General features: G+C 40.3%; 1 protein-coding gene across 6 annotated transcripts in view; it reads left to right on the top strand.

Moving 5' to 3' along the window:
- Positions 1-22,171, top strand: part of ANO4 (anoctamin 4) — a 198,084-nt gene that overhangs the window by 55,499 nt on the left and 120,414 nt on the right. For all 6 annotated transcript variants that reach the window (XM_052774479.1, XM_052774477.1, XM_052774476.1 and 3 more), the window contains exon 2: positions 6,534-6,740. In XM_052774479.1, the coding sequence (XP_052630439.1) occupies positions 6,671-6,740 (70 nt within the window). In that variant the 5' untranslated portion in view covers positions 6,534-6,670. The remainder of the gene's footprint in view (positions 1-6,533; positions 6,741-22,171) is intronic.

Below are 22,171 nucleotides of genomic sequence, written 5' to 3'. Positions count from 1 at the left end.
TACAAGTATCTTGGGACAAATGAAATTACAAGGGAAAGAACAAAACCAGAAACATCATTGTGTCACTGTGTAAATTCTTGTTGAAAGCACAGCCTGAACATCATGGGCATTTCTGGTGCTACTTCTTGAATCTTTCTTAATGTGCATTTCAAGTCTTCATTTCTTGAAAAAGGAAAGGAACAGAGAAGGAGTGACCAGGGATGACTGGAAGTATACAAGAGCTTATTGGTGAGAAGCAGCAGTGTAAACCAGGTCTCCTTAGACTGGGAATAGAAACAACAGAGAGGGGATATGATAGAGCTCTGTAGCATCATGAGTAGAATAGAGAAGTAAAGGGAAGTGGTCGTTCTTGATCTCTTTCAATACAAAACTTTGGGATGACATGTTTCAAAGAAAAAGAGTTATTCCTTTACAGGCTGTAAATTTAAGCTCTGTGGTTTCTTTCCATGGAGAATTACGTATGCTAAAAATTCATGTAAATTCAGAAGCCAGCTGAACAAAATTTTGACAGAAAATGGGGAAAAAGTAACATTTAGGGAACAGTTTCTGAAACTACTATGGGTCTTGAAAATCCTGTCATGTCTCCAATATTTGAAAGGGAGGGGGGAGGGCTGTGCAAAGCCTCAGAAAACTGAACACATGTTGTCAAGATGCACAGCATTAGTCTTTCTCTCCAGCCAACCCAGTTCCAGGGAAGTTCTGTAACTAGTAGCTTTTCTGTTTGCTTATTTAAAGGTTTGCAGTTGTGGGGTTTTTTTATATCTGATGTAGTCAGAAGTGTTTCAACATTTTTCCAAGCTATACTTGAAGCATAATCTGGGCTTAGATATGATTTCATGAATAATTTGTTACCAATGGCAAGGGACTTGATGCTGTGTTAGAGATGTGATATTTAAACTTCTGAAAAATGATTTAATCTAATGTGGGAATCCTAATGCTGTTGTAACATTTTTTCCCCAAGGTGTAGAGAAAGATAGCCATGCTTTTCTGGATGTATTTGTTATCTAAGTAGGGCATAGAGTGGGGAAAAAAAAGGGAACTGCCTTTAGACTGTGCTTTCAGGCATGTGTACAGAGGGCAGCAGGTGAATTTTTCTCTCACGCTCATTCATTTCCACCTGGGATTCAGAGCAAGCAGAAGAGTCCATCATGGCATCAAGCATAGCTGTTTCTCTGCTGAGCCTCAGATGAAACTGGGTTTGCACGAGAAACCTTTTATGCTGCTTGCCATTTCTGAGCTCCCCCTTATCAAGGCTAGCTTCAAAAGGTGACAGAGCTGAAGCTGTCTGCAGAGCATCATTGACTTTAATGGGAAATGTGGCAATTTGCACAAGGTGCAGAAAGGGTGCTTAGCTTTTTAAGGTGGACAAATTAGCTCACTTTCTCCTTTCATGGGTGTAAAAGTTGAAAGGAACTAAATATGTAATTTGCCCATTTATATACTGCACCTTAAAGGCTCATTTTCTGCTGTCTGCCCACGCTTCCAAAGTGCTTCCTTATGACCTTGCTTGTCTGTGCCTTGATGACTGCAGGCTTTCCAGAGCTGCTTTACTTCTTGTGGCCCTATATGACACTGCAGCTGAGATTTTCTTCATCACTTCTTGCTGTGTGGTCCTCTGCACTTGCTCTGCTCTGAAAAGGACTTTGAAGAAAGTGTCTACCTCGGTCTGCTCCTAAGGCCTCCTCATGGGGCTGAAACAGAATAAAAGACCCACATAAAAGAGAGAAATAACTGGAGTAATTTGTCTCCAGCATGAGCACTGACACTCCGATGATACCAAACTGAAAGGTCTTATTGCACCTGCCAGCAGCAGTTTGTTATCCCAGAGAAGGTCTACAAAGCGGGTCGGGGCACTTGAGGCTAATTAAGCACTGTTAGCTAATGGATTGTTTATACAGCTTTGTAACTCTGCATTGCGTTACTATTGCTTATTCATGTTCACACTATCTCTGGCTAGAGACAGACACATCAGGAAAGAGCTTATAAATATCTACTTGTACCCCAAAGCGGTGCAGGGTAGAAGAGAACTGGGGCTGACCCAAACCTGACAGTCGCTACAGGGCGATGCCTCCCCAGGTGGAGATGTGTCTCAGTCCTGGCACAGAATAATTTGGATACAGTGCCTTGCTGACACCAGTTCTGGTGCGAGAGCCATCTCCACCAGTACCAGAGCCGCTGCGCTATGCTCAGTGGAATAGCGCAGGCATGCTGGATGAGGTCCACTGGGTGCAGGTGTTGCTCCATGCGGAGGTGTGTGGCGCACAACACTTGCTAGCCAGGGCTAAGATGCGACCAAAGCAGATGCCCCAACAGATGCCTCAGCAGAGTGACTTCTGAGCAGCGTAGGAAGTGGTCGTTCATCACTCTAGCATCTGACAAGTCAACAAAACAAATATTACCATCACCTAAAACTTTGCAGGCAGGCACACTGTAGTGTGTTCTACTTCTAGTAATTTCTCCCTCCTTTGTCTTCTTTATGTTTGATTTTATTGCTTCCTGACTTGAAAGTACTTTAATACTCCACTTTTAATGTTCTCATATGCAGGTTTTATCTGGAACATTATAAATTCTTTAGTGTCATAAGCATACTACCGCTTTATAAGAGGCAAAATATGCTCAATCTAAGAGAAATGTTGCTTTGGAAAAAATTATAATGAAAAGACATAGCTGGGAGCAATAAAAGTTAGCTAGAAGCAGGATCGAGGCTGCTCTTCCCTGCTGGCAAACTGCAGAGCTGAGATGTGTTAGTAGGAAGGGAGTGAAGGTGTTTCTCCTACACGAACCTGCAAGCTCAAACAGAGACATCAGAGGAGAACAAAAGGGCAACAAGAAGAGCAGCTCCTTATGGAGACAAGAAGCTTGTATAAGGAAAAAAAGATAGAAATATAGGTAAGGAAGAGAAAGGCATCTGAAGATTTGAAAGTACAGAGAAGGATTTTTGCTGTATGCAGGAAAGGAAAAGAGCTGAGCGATATGTATAATACTTGAAGGCTCAAATCTCGTCCAGCTTCAAAACACTAAACTTCTAGTTCCCACTCTTAAATACTTAGTTTGCAGCCAGCCAGGTGCAGGGGACTGAGCCCTGTCCAGAAGGCAGTCCTCCAAAGTGAACAGTCGGCTGTGGCTACTGGCTGGTATTTAAGTCTTTCGCTTGCATTTGCACTGCAAAATGGTGCTTGTGATGCATTATCTGAAGCCAGAGGGAGAGGCAGGAGAAACTCCTGGTTTTTGTAGCACCTATACTGCTGTCAGAACATGCCAGTGTGCTTGTACCCAGGTATGGAGGCTGCCAAGCTCGCTTAAAAATGACCCTGCTGCAGGGCCAGGTACAGTCAGAGGCCATGTAGCCAGGCATGCGATGGCGCTGGGATTTTGGTGTCAGCAACTATATGGCGAAGCCCGGAGGCAGGAGAAAAACTCCACCAAACATCATTAACTGAAGACCCGGTCTGCAGCATACTGCTGGAGAACTTGTCTGTCTTTCTAGATGTCTTGTGTGGGTATTGTCAAACTGCAAAAAGTAATTGATGTCAACTTTAACATCTACTCTTCAGGAGATCTCGGCGCTGTTTTCTCACATCTCTGACCCACAAACCCCAGGATTCATCAGCAGCGTGGGCTATTTGCAGGAAGAATAGGGAGAGTTTACTCTAGAGTCTGTTTAGCACCAATAGTTCACCAGGTTTTCATCTCCCATAAGCTACATGTGCTATTTGTAATAGCTTTTCTACTTCTGATTACCTCTCCCTTTGTCTCTGCTTTTCTGCATGTTATCTGGGAATGTATTTTCAACTGCTGATACTTCTTTTAAAAGGACATTTGCCCACGTGAAAACAAAATAGCACCGCAGCTTACTGCAATATTATTGTATTACATTTTTGCAGAATTCTAGTTTAACAAAAGAAACGTACATAGAAAAGCAAGATCTGGTCTTTCTCTGGAAAAATCTGAAATGGTAATTAAATAAGGACACTTGCCTCTTGCATAATGGAGATTCACTCTCCTAGTCAAAAGAATGTCTTATGTGAAGAACACAACTGCAGTGGCAAGGAGAATGGGGTGAAGAATTCACAAATATATTGAATATATTGGTGACACACCTTTGGTGTAAACTATGGTAGGTTTTGAGCACTTTTAAGTTTTAAATATGTCCAAAGAATAATCTGTACAATTTCCAATAATGTAGGCACATTCTTTCTCATGTAGTTTGGTGTTATAATTTTATAGCACCTCTCTTTAGTGGAAGAAACAAAAGGTTGCATATAAACAGAATCAAATTGTTGATTGAACATAATTTTGGATGTGATCAATCTGTAAATTTTTGAGTTCTTAGGAATAATGATCTGGCTGCACTATGAAAGTGCTGGAAAAGAAGTATGGAAGTCTGAAAAAAGTGCTGCACAAATAGTTTAGGAAGCTGAGTCACAGCTGCGCAAGAGTTTATAGACCGTTTTCAGAACGCGAAGAAGCAATTTACTTGAACCTCAGAGAAATGTAGCAGTCAGTTTATGTTTGGAACCAGTTCCTAAAATAGATCACTCATTTCATCACCAAATGAAAGCACAGCCTTACTGAGATCCAGCTGGTAAGTAAGTGCCCATGCCAGGTTCCTGTTTAGCGTTGGTAGAATAACTTACTGACTCCATTGTAAGCTTCAGAGGGATGGTGAGTTTAAATGATAGGACAACCAGTGGTGATGCTAAAAGGAAACAGTTGCGATTAATTTTTGTAATACCTTAGGGATAATTGCACAATATTTTGAGCATTGCAAGGTTCTAGTGACTGCACAAGAAGTAAAGAGCTCATTTTACAGCTGGGGCTTAGCTTCTCACTGTTGGAAGGCCCTTATGGCTAAGCTATATGGCAAATGTTGTCAAAGAAATGCGTTGTCCAGGTATGCTCGTTGTCATTCTGCTCACGTGGATGACTACGCTGCTTTCCCAAGATGAATCGACTGAATAAGGTGACTGGGACTTGCTGTCTGTGCTAAAGAAGATGCGATTTCAACAGTCTTTACAAACGGCTGGCAGTTACATTAGCCCTGTACCCGGGAGGTGCGTGAGCAGCGGCTGCAGGAGAGTCCTCGTCCCTTCACGCTTTCCAGCAGGAGCTCAGCTCCGGTGAAGTCCAGCAAAGTCAGGCAGCTTCGATTCTGAAGGCGCAAAGCCATCTTAAAGGAGAGCCGTTTGCACCGCCTTTCCTCATGTGCGTGACCCCACTCTTTTCACAATTTGCCTGCAGAAGTGGCGACTCTCTTCTCCTTGGTAGTACGTTATGGATCGAAGCGTATTAAGATTTCAGAGATTCAAAACCTCTTCTGTGACCTGGAGGTTCAGATACTTTGACTTTCAGTGGGTCTGGAAGAGCAGAGTCATTAAGGCTTTCTTGGATGTTTCAGTGAGGGACCCCTTTCACAAACACGAGCAATCTAATCAGTGATATCCAATGATGCTGAGTGACTGCAACTTACAATGCGCTTACGATATCCACACTTGCAGTTTTCAGGGTCTGCTTTTCTATCTGCTTCTCAGTTTGCCCATTTATATCTGGTTAGGGTTTTTCATTTGTTTTTTAAAATAAAGAGTGGTTGCTGATAAAAGCGGTAGGAGTCGCAATTAAATTAAGCGTAAAACAGTAGCGTAGAATTATCATTCAGCTTTGTTGCCTGAAAGAGATTGTCTAAAGGTTTTCACCAAAGTATGCTGAGAGCAATTCAAATTGAGTTGGAGCGATTGCATCAACGTGAACGTGAGGAAGTCAGAATCAGCATGTTTTAATGTAAGATAGTATTTATTTTCAAGACTGTACAATAGACGCATAGGAAATTTCAACTTTGGTTTTCTCTTTGGAAAAGTAAAGCCTGGTTTTCATCACAATTTCTATTTAAAAATTGGCTATGTGACAAATTTGAGAATGTTTGGTGTGAAAGACAATTTCCAGTGTTGTAGGTAATGTTTCACAGGACTGGTGAAAGTAGAATTGTTTTTTCAAGCTTAAGGTTATGTTATTGTTGCTTGCAGCCTTACTGTTTATCTCAGAATAGACTTTTATTTTTTCCTTAAAAGCTAGTTACTACCTGATGTGTAGCATCTTTTCCATGTGATGAGACTTCCTAACACTTGTGAATGCTCAGAAGAAAAGAAACTATTATTGCAAAGTTCTAGTCCATCAATCAGAAAACTGTCATTTAATAAAGTCTGTGGTAGTTACCTCATTAATATCATCCTGTGTAAGCTGTGTGCGTTTTTTGAAGGAATGGAAGATAATTCCTCCTGCAGGCCGGTAATGCAGTAAACCATGACTGTGTATTAATTTAAATATCTACTAGTGTGGCTGACTCTGATGTCTGCAGCACAGCAGCAAAGACGTTCACATTTTTCATTTTCATAGAAAATTCATGATTTTATAGTTTTCTTTCTTTTTTTCTTCAGGAAGGCTGTTACAGCTCCATTTTAAACCATGGCAATTTTTATATTTTAGTTATTCCGTGCTGGTCTCTTGTATCTAACGGTACTAATTCTTATTCCTGTCAGGTATAAGTTTATCTATTCATGGGGCTGAAAAACGTGCGCCAATCTGTCAGAGGAGAACTGCAGCAAGCTACCCAGTGTCACAGCGTCTGCCTGTGGTTGGGCATCCTTCACTCCCACAAGTCAGAAGGTCAATAAAAATGGAAGCCTCATCTTCTGGATCTAGTATTTCGGCAGTCACTGGTGGAAAAGCAAAAACCCATCAGCCAGGTAACAGATTTGCCTTGACACCCTTTTCAGTTCCATTTCTCATGTGATATGCCATGATGTTGTGAAGCTGGTATTAATAGCATCGGGTCATGCTTGCGTGGAGATCAATCTATTGATTGTCAGAGCTATCGATTGATGTTTTGTCTATGGTATGTTTTTGTCAGTTATAGGTTATAGGAAGTAACAATAGTGGGGACAGCTGAAAGTGGGAAATAAAAATGTAAGTTTAATCTTAAAAAAAAAAAAAACATACAACGTGGTGGTATCCAAAATGTTAATGCACAGAGAGCTTTGGGCTATTGTTTTTTAATACTGCTCCCCTGATATGTGTTTAATTTCGATAAGCCCTGAGCTAATGGCAATGCTCTAGAGGCTACAGGCATCCCCCGTGGAACTCAGTAATTGACACTAAGGGTTTTGAACAAAGGCAGGGCGTAGATCAAAGTCTTCTGCTGGAATGCAAATAAAAACTCTAGATGTGAAGGAGATTTTACAACATATGTTAACTGGTTAACAAAACGAAACTTTTTAAAAGAAAGCCAGAATCTCCTGGGAACCATCAAATTCTAATTGACATCATGAGTTCATTCCTTGTTATGTTAATTGCCAGAGCTATTTTAGAAGTATCTTTTCTTGTAACAGGGGAGTACATTTGTGCTGGCCATGTTCAGTCATTCTGCACAGTAAAAATTAAACTCCAAATTTCTTTCCCGAGTAGAGCAAATTAAGGCTGCCTATGAAGCCAGTTCTGTAGCTTCTATATTGAAGGGTCTCAATAATCTTCCAGTGTTGCTGCCCAGGAAAGGGCATGATGCACCCTGTATGCAGCTACTTGGGTGCCCCGGGGCAGAGTCTGTTTGTGTGAGACAAACCTTAGCGTCCTTCTATTAGCTTGCAGATCTAGTAAATGGCTTAATTTTTGTAGAAGTTGAAAATTTAGATTACTTATTGTGGGTTGCTAGGCAGGTCTACTGCCATGAGTTTCATTCACCCATACTATTTAGTCACCATAATCTTTGTCAACATAGATTAATTAAGAATTTACAGTGACTCATAACCATATGCTTTGTTTATTTCAGTTCCTCTGTTCACTTGTTTGTCCTTCTATTTTTTTCATCTTCTATGTTTTTTCTTTGAAGTACAGAAATTACTACTACAGAAATGTTGATGTCGCTAAAGATACATAATCATGACTGCAGCATGTTAAAAGATTGACAAAAAACCCCTGCATCACACTTTGTGAAAAAATTATCTTGAACTTGCACAATGGCAATGTTCATTTTGAGCTGCTACACATTCTACATCTATGTGTTGATAGATATGGCCTGTGTTTTAACACTAAATAATGTACAAGCAGTATATGCTGGCTTCTGATTGAGAAAAAGATCCCTTTTTAGGTAGACCCCAGAGGTTTCCTAAAATGGAGCTCATTAGTGAGCATCATTTGGATGATGATTCTCTGAGGAATTTAGCTTTTAGTACAGTCATGAGAGACTAGTTTTGTCTATCATATTCTGCTCTTTTAGACAATAACATCTATGACCTACAGAGAACATGCTTGGCAGCTTGGTTCAAAGTGGCATTTAGTATTATGAGCTTCACTGAAGTTAGGAGGAGTTAATTGTGCCCAGAGCCTTAAAGGCTGCAGATTTTTATAAATGTGTTGTATGACAGGAGTCTTCTCTTAACCAACTTACAGCGTCATTGTTTCATCTGGAATGAAATAATGTTTTTATGATTTGGGTCTGACTTTTTAATTCTATATAAGAACACTAAATTTGCCTATGTGTCCAGGTTAAATTACAACCATTTGAGCTGTATGCAAGTAGAGTCTAAGAAAGAATATGGTCGGGCAGCAATAGTAATAAATAACACTCCTAAGAGAAAATTTTGATTTAAACCTAAAATCATATGTTATTTATTCTTAGTCAGCCACAAATTAACAGCTGTAGGTTCATAAATAATTAGCCTAATACAGTAGTTGACCAATGGCAGTTTCTTATCTAAGGCTGTATGTTATAAATAGTTTGGTATTTTAGAGAGAAAATGTTCTGACATGTATTAATTACTCAGGTAATGGATCTTACACCACCATTTTCCAAGCTATCCTCCTGCTATTGCATACTGTAAATTCTTCAGGTTTTTGTTCAGTCTAATTTTAAATAGCTCATACATCTTGGGTTCTTCCTTCCATTGGAGTTCTGTTATCACAAGCAAGTAGGTCTCACTGTTGGAAGAGTATATGTTATATTCAGCATGAAATTTCCTTTGCCTAGTTAACAAATACTCTGAACATGAAGACAGTCTGGCATAATAGATTGTACAGAGAGGTATTCTGAGGACTTAAAATGGCATTTCTAACTCTTATCAGTCAGAGAGGCTAGAACCATGGAAAGAAAAGATCCTTGATAAAATGACAGAGTTACGAATGAGTGTATTGTTTCCCTCTAACAGCACACTGCTGCTGTTTTCTGCATACTGCTTTGTTTCCCTTGGCCACTTTTCTTCTTTCCAGAGTGACACTTTTTATTATCTATCATGAATTCTTTTTAACTGGCAGCTGTTTCCTTTGACTGAAGTTTATAGGTAGCTACATGCTAAGGAGGAACAACTATAGATATTGTTTGGTGTTACAGCACTCCTTTCCAGCTTGCTTCCCTGCCAGTTTTATTTGTACCTGGTAAGGAGCCTGAGGTTGATGACTTCCACTGTTAGTCTGGGTGTTAGAGTGGCTAAGGAGCAATGAGTTGTCTGTAATGTGCCTTTTAAAAAAAAAAAAAATTGTCTTGTGCAAGCTTGCAAAGAAGTACTGCTCAGCTACAAGCAGAACTGCAGCTTCTGAGCTCTGCTTTTAAGCAGATCAGAAGGTATAAAGTAATCAAAACAAAACACAGAGGAAAATGGAGAAATGAGTGGAAGAAAATGGCTATTAATGGTGAAGACTCCCAATACATCTGCAGGCGCACCTGTATGAGGGAAGTTCCTCTTAGAAAGGAGAAAAGCAAAGACAAGTAAAGCAATCAGATGGTAAATTTAGATGCAATGATATTAAGGTAAATATGCATTCCTTCCAGAATCATGGAGGGGACAGTATCTTTAGTTTTGAGAAACCTCCAGTTCCTGTCTCCCGGTTCCGTGAGCAGTTGCGGTATATTGCGGGTCATGGGGTACGGGGCTACTGAATTACAGGATTTGCAGCACGTGGGGCAAACATTTGGCTGGCGTAAGTTCTTACAGCTCTCCTGAAGACGGGTTATGTTCGATGTGCCCGTGTTGCACACGGGAGGCTTGTTTTGAAAGCAGTGGTGATGAGCATTTAGGTTTTCTGTAAGAGCAGCAGAGCCAAGTACTGAACAAGCCTAAAGGAGGTTAAACTGTCACCCCAGTCCATTCCCTCAATGTCGGGGTTAGGCAAATCTGGGGACAAAAAAAAAAAAAATATGCTTGCCTCACTTCTGATGGTGTTGCACCTTTTCCTATGGAGTAAGCAGGACTTCAGTTTCTGTGTTTTTGCCTGCTCTTTCCATTGATGCTCTTTATTCCAAATCATGACAATGTTACCGTACTTGTTCCTATTGGTGATGAATTCCTTTATTCTCAGACTCTGCAGATCTTGTCAAACCTAGTTTCTCTAGGAATCATTAAATTTGCTGGCTGTGGAAAAATTGCCTTATTTAATAAGTCTAAGCACCAGTAAAGTGAGTTCTTTCATTGTGTGAAACTCTGGAATCTTCTTTGGTCTTCTCTACTTGCAACACTTGCTAACAATTGTTACCTGTTTTGTAATAACAGGGATTCAAAGGTTCCCCAGCAAGATTTTCTTTCTCTATGCTTCCTGTAAAGGCCTCTGGTTAAACCTTAATGCATTTTGAGGTTTATATAGAAATGTACATATAATAACGTAGATGCTAATTTACATCACTTGTACAAATTAGATCTGCAGGCAATCTACACAACCAACATGAAGGGTTGTCTTTGAAATAATTTATTTCCAGAATTTAGTAAATATGTTACGTATAAAGTCTTCACTCCAGGAAACACATAAAAATATTTTAGAAATTTCTGATTTCAATAGTTTACTGTTCAAAAAGACCTCCTTCAAAGCCAAAGAACAGTACATGTTGGAATGGAGATTCCTTACTATCTGAAATGATGTAGGCATATCCATGGTATTTGGAAGAACTTTATGTTCAATGGCAAGAAAACACCTACTGAAAGGACTGGTTTCTGGCATGACAGTGGAAGTCTAGTGGGGTTGCTGGAATTCAGCGAGAATCTTTTTTTGGCAGTCTCTTGCCTTTTATGACAAATAGTACCAGATAGATTATATTATAAACGTTAAAGGAAGATGTGTTTGCCTTAAGCATGCTTTTCTTGACTTTTGGATCCTCTGTTTCTTATTGCTCATCAAACTGTAGCATTTTTATTGATGCCTGTAGTTATTGGGCATGAAACTAAGAAAGAAAAGCTAGTGGTGTCGGCCGACAGAACAACTGACTAAAGAGGCAAGGAAAAATGCATGGTTCTTGAAACTGTGGCAAGCAAAATAGGAAATGTATGTTTAATGAGCTTAGTCACAACTTAATGAACTTTGAATCATGAAGGAAGCTAGAACTGAGTCCTTCAAAAATAATTCACTGTGCAAAAGATAATCTTTTCTCATCACAAAATGTGCACATGCTTGTCAGCGTTCACATTTGGTTGTGAATGGTCTTTAGAAGATCTGTGTTAGTTAGATGTGATTTGTTGGTTAAATCACATTCTCTTTTCTTTGTTGACTGGCAGGACGTGTGCCATACACCTCTCAGACTAAAAGAATAAACTCCTGCAAATAATTCTGCCAGAAAGCTCTGTCATGCAAATAATTGTTGGCAGCAAACACAGGCAAGGTATGGGAATGGCTGATGTAAACTCACCTGAAAATTTGAATTCACAGACAGTAGTGCTGTTATCTTACTTGTCTAACATTATTAGGGGAGCAGGCTTTTTCAATATGCTGCCTTCTGGGTGTATATAGAACTTCTTCTCGTGTGGAATGAAGCATGGAAAAAGCCAGCAGATTTCAGAAAAGTTTAATATTCCCTTCATTAAGCTAATTTTCATACTACAAAAAATATGTTTATAAGAATTGTCCCTATGCAGAAGGGACATTAATGTCAAAGAAACCATCCTGCGTACTTAACTTCTCTTTATCTACAGCCTGTGTTCGATACAATGCAAGTTCGATACACTTGACAAAATTTCTCCCATGTCTGTACCTCAAAGCGGGAGCTGGAAATACACCCCTGCTGAACACAGAGACAGTTCATTCTCCTCACTATTGGTGCTCTGGAGCCTCTGCAAAGCTCCTAATGAGAACAGTTTGCCTCAATTACAATGAGAACCTTTTGTCAGGGCTGAGTGACAGGTCGTCACATGGTGATTATGCGGTACTTTGAACTTCAGAGCTGAACTAGCTAGCAGATGATGCAGAGCCTGAAATCTTCTGTCGATTTGCTTAGTCATTCAGCCCATTTCATTCATCACTTTACTTTTCTAGGGCAAAAGCCACTTTTTGATAATTCTTGTTCCTAAGCTAAAGTCTCCTAAAACATTCGTTCTAGCGATTTGGAGAACAGTTTTGCAAACAGAGCGTTTAAAAAAAAAAAAAAAAAGCTAGAGGATAAAGCACTGTTTTCCAATGATAACTATCTTGTTTAATGTAAAAATATTTGATTTAGGTGAAATTGAATCCCTCTGTATCAATTTGTGCTGCACGTGACACACACAAGTACTGATCCTACCTGGGACCTCTGCACACCCTCAATAAGGGGCTTCAAAAATAATATTAATAATTTTAAGTGGTGGCTTTGAGGGTGTTCTACTTCTCTGGGGAGTATGTATTTTTAAACTCATCTCTTTTCAAAGACCTCTTTTTTATCCTTTCCTGCTTTGATCAGTCTCCTGTTTGCTGTTGTAAAATGATCTTTCATCCACTCTTGCAATCAATTATGTATGGTTACTTTAAAATCAGTACAGCGTACCCTCAGATTTTGACTCTCATAGCTGTTGTTAGTTTACAACATGTAGTCGCCCTATGAAGGCTGCAAAATGCTGCTCTCTGTGGATGTTCTCGATTGTTCCACTCTCTCAAGTGGAACTTGTCCAAAATAGGAACAGGCAGCCAGATGTGGCTTGGCACCAAATGGGGAATATTGCTGATCCCAAGGCAAGGTTATAAAGTCCTGAGATTGGTGTACCATAATCGTTGTAAAACAATTAAGAAAATTCTTGGACCACTCTAGATTTTGCTGAAGGAAATAGACAATATGTATAAAATTTTGCAACGTGTCTGAGAAAGTAATGACCCATTTTATTTTAAAAATAGCTTGACGTTCAAGAAGCAGTGAGAGAGACTTTAAATAATCAGTTGTTACATTCCTATAATGCTTGACTGAAAAATGTGGCTTTTTCTTAGCTCTCTAGTTCTTGCTTAAAGGGGGCTTAGTATTATGTAAGCCTCTATTTCTAGTGTAAAATATCTTTCATATATTCCAAGGAAAGATTCTTGCAGGTAGACTGTCAAAAGATGGAACAAACTAGCTTCTACTTCGGCAGAGATGCTTTTAAGATCGGAAAAGGGATTTGACTGTAACAGGGCTGCATGGCATTACTAATTTCCACAAAAGGTTTGTTCCAGTCCAAAAGATAGCAAGACCTCTTTCCTAACACCAAGCCTGCTGGTTCATTCTGAAATCTCAGAATTAAGCCAGACCTTTCTTTATAATTAAAAAAAAAAAAAAGGGGGGGAGGGCTTGCTCCTTGGGTGAGTATATATAATACAGGTAAGTGCATCTAGGCATCAGAACCCACTAGGAATTCCAACCAGTGCAATGTACTATAGTGCCCCAAAAGCCCAAAGACTCAAAAGAATTGCATACAACTCGACATCACAGCTTACAGCGGGCATCAGGGCAGCAGCGAAGCAAAAGTGGCATCATTTTTGATCTGGTCCTTGTTCCAGAAGAGAAATCCCTTTGGGTCATTCAGATTGCTGCCCTTCCCTGTGCCATGAGTGGCTGGGTGTCTCAGGAAAGCAGAGCTGTTCGCTGCATGTGGGATAACTCCACAGAGGCACAATATTTGCTGGTCACATCCTTGGGGTATGCAGTTCTGTACCTGCTATGCTTCAGAGGCCCAATGGAGCACAAAGCACATGGATTTTTGGGGTCTTCGATACTGATAACCTTCAGGGTACTTAAAACAGAAAAAGGGAGATAGCACTACAGTTTAGTACTTTGTTTAGACCTTGCTTTACAAATGCACCTAGCAAAGGAAAGGAATTCAGCACCTGCTAGACTGATGGCATAAAGAAGTTACCTGCACTTCAATGAGACTGGAAGGTTTTTAAGGGTCATCAAAAAGGGGCACATACTTTCCAGGTCCTTTTTGCTACCAGAATGCCTGAAAATGATGACCCTTGCCATGCAGATGCTCTCCTGCTGCTTGCAAAGGAGACTCTGCTTAATGCCAATTGCTGAAATTAATCTCTTTTGGATAGGCATCCTGTGTGAACAGCCCCAAACTAGTCCATGCATTTTAATGGCAAAGTGCTCTATTTCTCCTTAGTGGGTCTTGGTAATTTTGGTAGGTTGCAGGGCTTATAGAAAGACCACCTGCACCAGTATTAGGGGCAGGATTCCTGCTGCTTGTGAGGTACTCTCAAAGACAAATCAAAAAATCTGAGAAAACAATATTTTTATACAATCAATATATAAATATTGCCTCCATTCTTCAGCTTCAATTTGTAACTGAATGATGATATTTATCTTAACCTTGCCCTAATTAGGTCTCCACACACCCAGACCTGTAGGCTGGAACCATATCCTCTCCCTATGATAGACTAGGGTGGGATTCACTGTGCCACCCTTAGATTCTGTCCAGGAAGGCATGTTTTATGGGGTCAGCGTGATAGCTCTTATCTGAGACTAAAGTAAGAAAGGCTTTGCAGTGGTGGTGAATTTCTGGGCTTCGTGGCCCTAGCCTGGATGTTAGGGCTTATGATGGATGACACTGGAAGTGAGGAGCAGGCCCACTAGCTCATGAAGGCTGGAAACAAGACAAGTAAAAGGGGAGGGAGGAATGTGATGGCTACCTGTTAGCTCGCAAGGGACATTGAGTATAAAAGGAACAGATCTGTAGAGGAAAGGGGCATTGGTAGCCAATGAATCATTATCTAGGTGAAACCTTCTACTCCAGAAGTCTCTAAATCTCTGCAAGCTGGAAGGATCAGGTTGGGGATAGACTGGATGTTCTTGCCCTGCTCATATTCCCTTTGCCTAAGCATCTGCTGTCAGAAATAGGATCCTGCCCTGGACAGACCTCTGTCCTGCTATCCTGTCTTTAGGATAACCATTTTCACATTCCTATGCTATGTTCATTCCTCAGCAGTCTCGGGACAGCTGAAGTTGCCAAAACCGTTTAGCTGCTGGTACTTTCTGCAGCAATGTATTACCTGGATGTGTTTAGATGGTGAAGGCAGCAATAGGCTATGGTGTAATGGGAGTCTGTATAATTGGTTGTTACATTAAAATCCACCTGGAAGAGATATCTGGTATCTTGTAAAAGCTGTCTTGATGTCCCATGTTATAATGAAATAAATCTTTGGTGCCCTGAAGTCATCTGCTAGGTCATGCCTCTGTCCCAGGCAGCCAGCTTTTCTGCTTGTCTCATCAGTAAACTGCTGACTTGAGAACTGGGCAAGCTTTTTGCAATACACAGTTTACTCAGCGAATGTTTTCTTCCTCTCCTCTTTATGCATTGCCTGCTAACAATATCCGATATTGTTAAAGGTATATGATAACTAAGGGATTTATCATTCACAAGTAGTTAGGTTTATCAAACATGGACAAATGTTTGAACACGTGCGATAGTCATCTTTAATAGCTATGTTTTTATATGTACACTCACAGCATAAGAGGAAAGAGGTAGAACTAAAAGATAATCATTCTTACTGTTATTTTTATATAAATAAGAGTAATAGGAAATGGGCTGAATTGTTTGGTCCATTTAGATCTCAGACTTCTTTCTGGATTCTCATTTGCAACATACAACTGTGCAGAAATGTCTCTGCTTAGTTACACACTGTGGCTTTGTGCCGTTTTCAGGCTGTCTCCTGCGGACTCCTATCCCAGGCATTGTGGTGCTTTCAAAGGATAGCTTTGTTCCCAGCAGGAGAGCACACACTTCAGTACCCTATCTCTTTGTATTACCAGAGAAGTGCTTCCAGGGGGTAATTCCAAAGGCTGGTTGTGCAACTGTCCTACTGATTGTGTAAGGATCTGCACAGGGGCCACGTAGAGCTGACTAACTGAAAATATTAGGCACAGGAATATGAGACATGCTATGCTTGGGGCTTGACATTTGCGTCCTTTCAACTCTCAGAACATTGAGGCATCCTCTGAGCGTAGATGGGAAATGAAGAAAGAGGTTGTGTGCTTTTGCACAGCAGTCCAGTGGTTTGGGTGCTTGTCCATGTGGGAGACGGGGATTATCGGCTCTCCCCAGCTGTTGTCCTGTTTGAACTCACCGCTTACGAGATGTCTCCCTCTTGATGATAAGGGCACAGTGTTGGTGGGTTTGACTGTCCCCATGCCCACAGTTCATTCCAGGCAGTGACCGAATTAGAAATGCAGGAATTGAGGGCTAGCAGGACCCTGTCCCCATAGCCTGGTGTCCGGGCTGTTTTGGCAGTAGAGATTTTCAAGGTCTGGCTCTGAACCAAGGGCTATCCATCCATTTTGTCTGTGGCTGTCTGTGGAAAAGGCATACACAGCATGAGAGAGAAATAAAGAACAAGTGTGAACGTAGGACTCCCCACTTCTCTGTATTTAACTGGCTGAGTGGACTTCTCTGTGTCTGATGCCAGCCAGGGTTTAATGGAGGGGAGAATGGACACCATATGTCTTCCAAATACCTTAGTTTGTGATAAGTTAGTAATATTAGGTGTTTAGAAATCTCCCCTTCACTGCTGCTGCTTCTGGAAGATAAGAAAAGAGTTTGTATTAACATAATTAAACATATGTCATGCCTTACAGTGTATTGCAATACAAAGGGAAACTATTTTTAAGTTGCCTTTCAAAAGTAATTCCAATATCGTTATTACCGTACCCTTGACATGACCATGCACAGAGACAGCTATGGCATAGTTTCTTCATGCTAAACAGAATGATTTGGGGTTTGAATTTATCTTTTTTTTTTTTTCTCCCTAACATTCATTGGACTTCCTTGTGGAAAAAGAAGTAGCTCTATGTATTTATTCCAATAACTTTCAAAACTAACAAGGCATTTTTGTGCTTTCACACTCAGCTTTTGATTCTTGGACACAAACATGCAGACACGTTATTTTATCCATAATCAGTGAGAAAACCATTAAGATAAATGGTGTTTTCTGCATAGTGGCAGATTTGATTAGCTATGCTGAATAGTGACAGAGTATACACTTTTTTAAGGTAACTGGTAAACTAATTAAGAGTATCGAGAGTTATATCCAAGTCTTTACGTATTTATAGACATATATGGCAATCTACCGGGTCAGAGGTTTTTCAAAGGTCTGCAGATATTTCCACAGGGTACCCAATTTTTTAGTCTTGGAAGCATATTGTGTTTTAATGCTGTTACGATGGAATGCTTTGACTTAAATCAGAAGTCTCTAAAGGCTTCTTTTTCTACATGTATCATTACCTATTATTTATGATTCTTCCAAAACCGTGTATGTGCTTTGTAGATAGATGGGGGCAAATCCTGTGACCTACACAGGTAAAAGTAAGTACCTCAAATTAGGGAAAACTGGGGCCTTTAAGATACTCCCAGTTTGTCACTACAGGTACATATGTGCCAGCACTGCCACACTATACAGAAACTACTGCAGATGTGGCAGACAGCTGGTCTGATACGTTGCACTATCTTAAATATACAGAATTCTCAGAAACAGAGAGTTAAACACATGACTTCTCCTGTCCTTATCCCCACTGCCATCTTCAAAAGGAACCCAAGGCTGGAAACAAGCATCAAAACAAAAGAAAAAGGGAACTAGTCACCACCACCCCCCTTGTGAAAATCTGAATCAGTGTTGAAGCTGTAGGGTAGAGGAAGCTTAGCACTACTGGTAAGGAACAAGGACAGAAGGAAAGCTTCTGTGTAATGGTCTTATTTCAGAAAAGAGTCGAGTGCTGGGCTGGTGGGCCAAAAAGTTGCAGGTTGAAAACGGAGCCTTTTTCTTCTGTGTGGAGAAAGGGGCAGCTCGGGGCAGGACACAGGGTATGTTTCTGCATCACGTGCTGAGAAGATACTTGTGAAAGAAGACATGCAGCCTTTGCCCTGACTTAAGTGAGGCTTTTGGTGGGAAACCTTGCAGGTTTGAGGGAACTGCCCTCTTGTGCGGGTGCACGTGCAGCCACCTCGCCGGTGTGCGGTGGCTCAGCTGGGAGCGAGGCCCCAGTGAACCAGTAGAGTTAACTGGGGAGGGAGGTGAGCCTGACCCACCAGCGTTACTGCCCCGTGCGCTGGCGGCTTGGAGAACATCACTGTTAACCTGACCTCCCGAAGGACGTTTTGACATTTCCAAGATTCTTGTTCTTAAATCCCTGTGGGGAGGGGAAAAAATATATCTTGAAAAATGCTGATATTGCATCCTTTCATATCTGTTCAAGAGGAGAACAAACACTGAAAGACAGAGTTATCCTTCATGATGCAAAACTTATTTCTATGTGGACCCAGCGTGTACTTTCAGGACTGTCTTAGCTGTACCTGGAGAGGACAAACCCTTCCACCTGGACAAAAGAGTTGTAAGGAAACTCTGAAACATCCTCCTCTTTGTTTCCTCTTTTTTATTTCCGTTGAGGAAGGCAATATCTACACTAGAGTTAGTCAAGAGGAAACAATGTTTTATGTTTAATACGAAGCTGACCAGGATGAAATCAAATGATCCTGCTAATATTAAATTGTGGACCTTCATAATTACAGACCCATAAATTAAAATTGATTCTGTTTTAAAAACGTGGCTACTAACAACAAGTTTTTAAACATACCTAGTATGTCCTTCTCCTACAACTCTATTTCTTTATTCCTCTGTTTCTTCTTTTTAATTGTTATGTGATATTTTGTCTTATCAACAGTACCTCCCCAGTGTGGAACTCTGCACTATTGTACATGACAGTTTTAAGAGCAGCAACAAGAAATTAAATAATTTGAATATATGAAAATATATCTAATATAATCACTGCAGTAAGACTGATGCACAGAGTAACACTCTGGCATCCAGTTTATGCTGCAGAAGAGAAAAATGCTTAGGCAGAAAGAATATTACAATACTTTACCGGTTGGCAAGGAACAAAACAGATTGCGATATAGATTTCTTCTGGAAAACAATCCGAGATTCTTTCCAACCAATGTAGCAAAAGCAGATCTCTTTACAAGACTTGTGAGACACATCAGCCTTCTACCTAAAGGTACATAATCAGCTATCTCTGAGCCACTGCTTTCAGGCCAACTTTGTCTTCCTAGGAAGACGTGTATATTCAAGTATATTTGCGTATATTCTATGACTTGGGGAACAGCTTTTTTTTCTTGTGCAATAGTTGAACCAATATGTTTTTATCCATTAAGATGTGTTGTCTAGTGCAGTCATGCAATGGATGCTGGGAAGACCCACTATGGTGTACATTTTGTTTCACTGCTGTCACAGAAATGAGAAATGCCAGAACTGAGCTCAGTGAAGCTATGGATTTCACGTGTGTGTATAGCCCTGACTAACACGTATAGGTGACGCTTTAAACAATTTCCATCTGAAACTGTGCTTTTGCTGTGGATGGCCTGCCTTGCACTCACAGTGAGAAGCCAGTAGAAAATGGACCTGCAGGTACGTTTGGGTGACCCTTTACCCTGTGTTGACCTGGGTTTGCCTTTAGTGAAAAATGCACCAGGCACAGTAGCTTTCTGCTTGCTTTCAAGAAGAGGCTCTGGTGGGAAGGAGGAACTTCTCTGTGGAAACTACAGGCAGTATTAATGTAGCAAACCAAAACTGCTCATATTAGAATTATATTTGCTCTTGATAATATATTACCCTGTTAGAGGTAGATGCTCCTGTCATAGGAGCATCTACCCACATGGCATACTAGTTATTTGTTACTTGTATTTGATGTCCATGCTGAAGTACAAGCATTGTGAAAGTACATGTTTGCTGCCAAGGTGATTTTTTAAAAAAATAAGGAATCAGCTCACCGTACTGATAGAAGTCACTGGCTAGCTGCCTTTTCAGAAAAAGCCTTTGAAGCTGTAAATTTTTCTCTACAGAAACTTCTAGAACTGTAGGCAAAACATTTGTTTTTACTTGCTGAGTTAATTGGAGATGAGGGAGGGCAAAGAAAAGAGACTGTGATTTCAGAAAGCAACTGAGTCAAGTATTTTTGTTCCAACCAATGAGCAGAACCTAAGTGGTAAAACTCTTCAAGAAGTGCTGGCTGCCTCAATGAATTACAAAGATGAGCTCTGTTCTCACATGTCCGTTCAAAAATATGGAATAAATATGAGCCCTTTACTGTGCATTGAGAAACAGCAGCACTTGTTTCATCAGCTTAATTTTATAGTCTTTATTTTGGTGCCAAATACTGAAGCTATGCGCATTTTTCTGTGCACCCAAGTGCTTATGCTCAATTTCAGACCACAACGTGAGGGTATCTGTCTACAAATATGATTTGCACATCACAGAGCATATATAAAAATGTGCAGGCTTTCCAAATCTGGCTCCAGGTGTTTAGTGTGCAAGAAAAATAGACTTTTGCTTGTAAAGTTCATGTCTAAAAAGCTGATTGCGATAATTGGCTGGATACTAGATGCATGTAACAAGGCCTCATCCAGCAAAGAACCTGAGTATGTCCTTAATTTTAAGCAGGCACAAAATCTCTCTCGCTGCAGTGGGAATAACCTTGTTTAACATTAGTACCATATTAACTACCTTGCTATGTAATTCGCTTCTCTCATACATGTGATCATTTTAATATTTAGAAGTATGTTAAAATTCTGGTTTACAACAAGCCATCTCATTCAGCCTTTAAAAACGAAATGCCTTTTTAAAAATCTCATTCATTTGCCTAACCTAATTAGTAGAGATCCTTCAAAACAAATAAAGGAAAAAGTATGCTTTTTTTATGCACTACTTTATGCAACAATGAGTAAATCAGAGTGAATGTCATGAGCTAATTTAAAATATGACTTCAGTTGAACTAAAATATCTCAGTTGAGAAAAATCTCAGACTGATCTTTTAATAAAATCACATGAAATTTGATAAATCTAATATTTATTTCACTTTTATTTGTGTTTGTTTATTTCTAATGTTTCTATGGAAAGAGGGTCTTTCCCTCCCAACCTCCCAGGCAATATTGCTTAAGGTTTACTCAGTGGGAGATGTCACTGATAAAGCATAAATCAGCAGCTGCTAAAGCAAGAAGGAAATGCTGAAGCCAGGCTAGTGATCCCTCAATAGCAGCAGTGACACCAGATAACTATCTTGGTTTGTGGTATTGCAGATCTGTGGTAAGATAAAGAAAATAAATGTCTTTGGGATGTGGGAGAGAACACTGTGGCTTTTTCCAAAGAGCTGCTAGGCTAAAACCTCTGCCTGCCAACAAATCAGCAATGATTAATTTGGCCAGTCCATGACCCATCGTGTAGGGGTTGTTTCTCTCAGCTAAAAAAATGCGGTGTTCCCTCCTGCAAAGCGGGTGCTGAGGGAGAGGGACAAGAGGAGAAGGAAATGTGCCCTGATTCAAGTCTGTTTAGTGACACCATGACGATCATGGAAGAAGAAAATGTTCCTGCAACCACTTATTTAAAAGCTATATTGTTGGCAAATATATTTCTTCTTTTCCTTGTGTCGGTGAAGGCAAGTTTGTGATTAGCCGTGTATTATATCACAAATGATTGGTAGAAGATTATGCCTACAATTCTGAGTGAAATCAGACTGGATGCTGTTGTTGATCTTGTGCAGTGAGGCCAGATATTAAGGCTACTGTGAATCAGAGAAGCATATAAGACTGTCATTCGTGTGGATTGCTGGAAGCTCCCCATACTGCAAATGGATCAAATACAGGAGAGGAGATTTGAATGCAGCAAAAGTTGTCTTGGCTTCATAGGCTGAACAACAGTCAGGTTTAGGCTGGACGTTTTCTGACCACTTTCTAGACAGTATTTTTTATTACTTAAAAAGTGGCTTTGAAATTGAATATGTACATTCTCCAACAGCTTCATTTTATTAACAGGCCTGTGGTTAGATAGTGCATCTGATATCAGTGCTTTGGGAGATCCATTGCTGGCTGGCTCTCGCTTCCTTTCTCCCTGGCCCAATTAGTTCAGATCTGTTGGAGATGCTGCAGGGATCCTGCAACCTTCATGT

Source organism: Harpia harpyja, chromosome 23 (genome assembly GCF_026419915.1).
Source record: "Harpia harpyja isolate bHarHar1 chromosome 23, bHarHar1 primary haplotype, whole genome shotgun sequence".
Taxonomy (NCBI): Eukaryota; Metazoa; Chordata; class Aves; order Accipitriformes; family Accipitridae; genus Harpia; species Harpia harpyja.
This window is presented reverse-complemented; position numbering and strand designations above follow the sequence as displayed.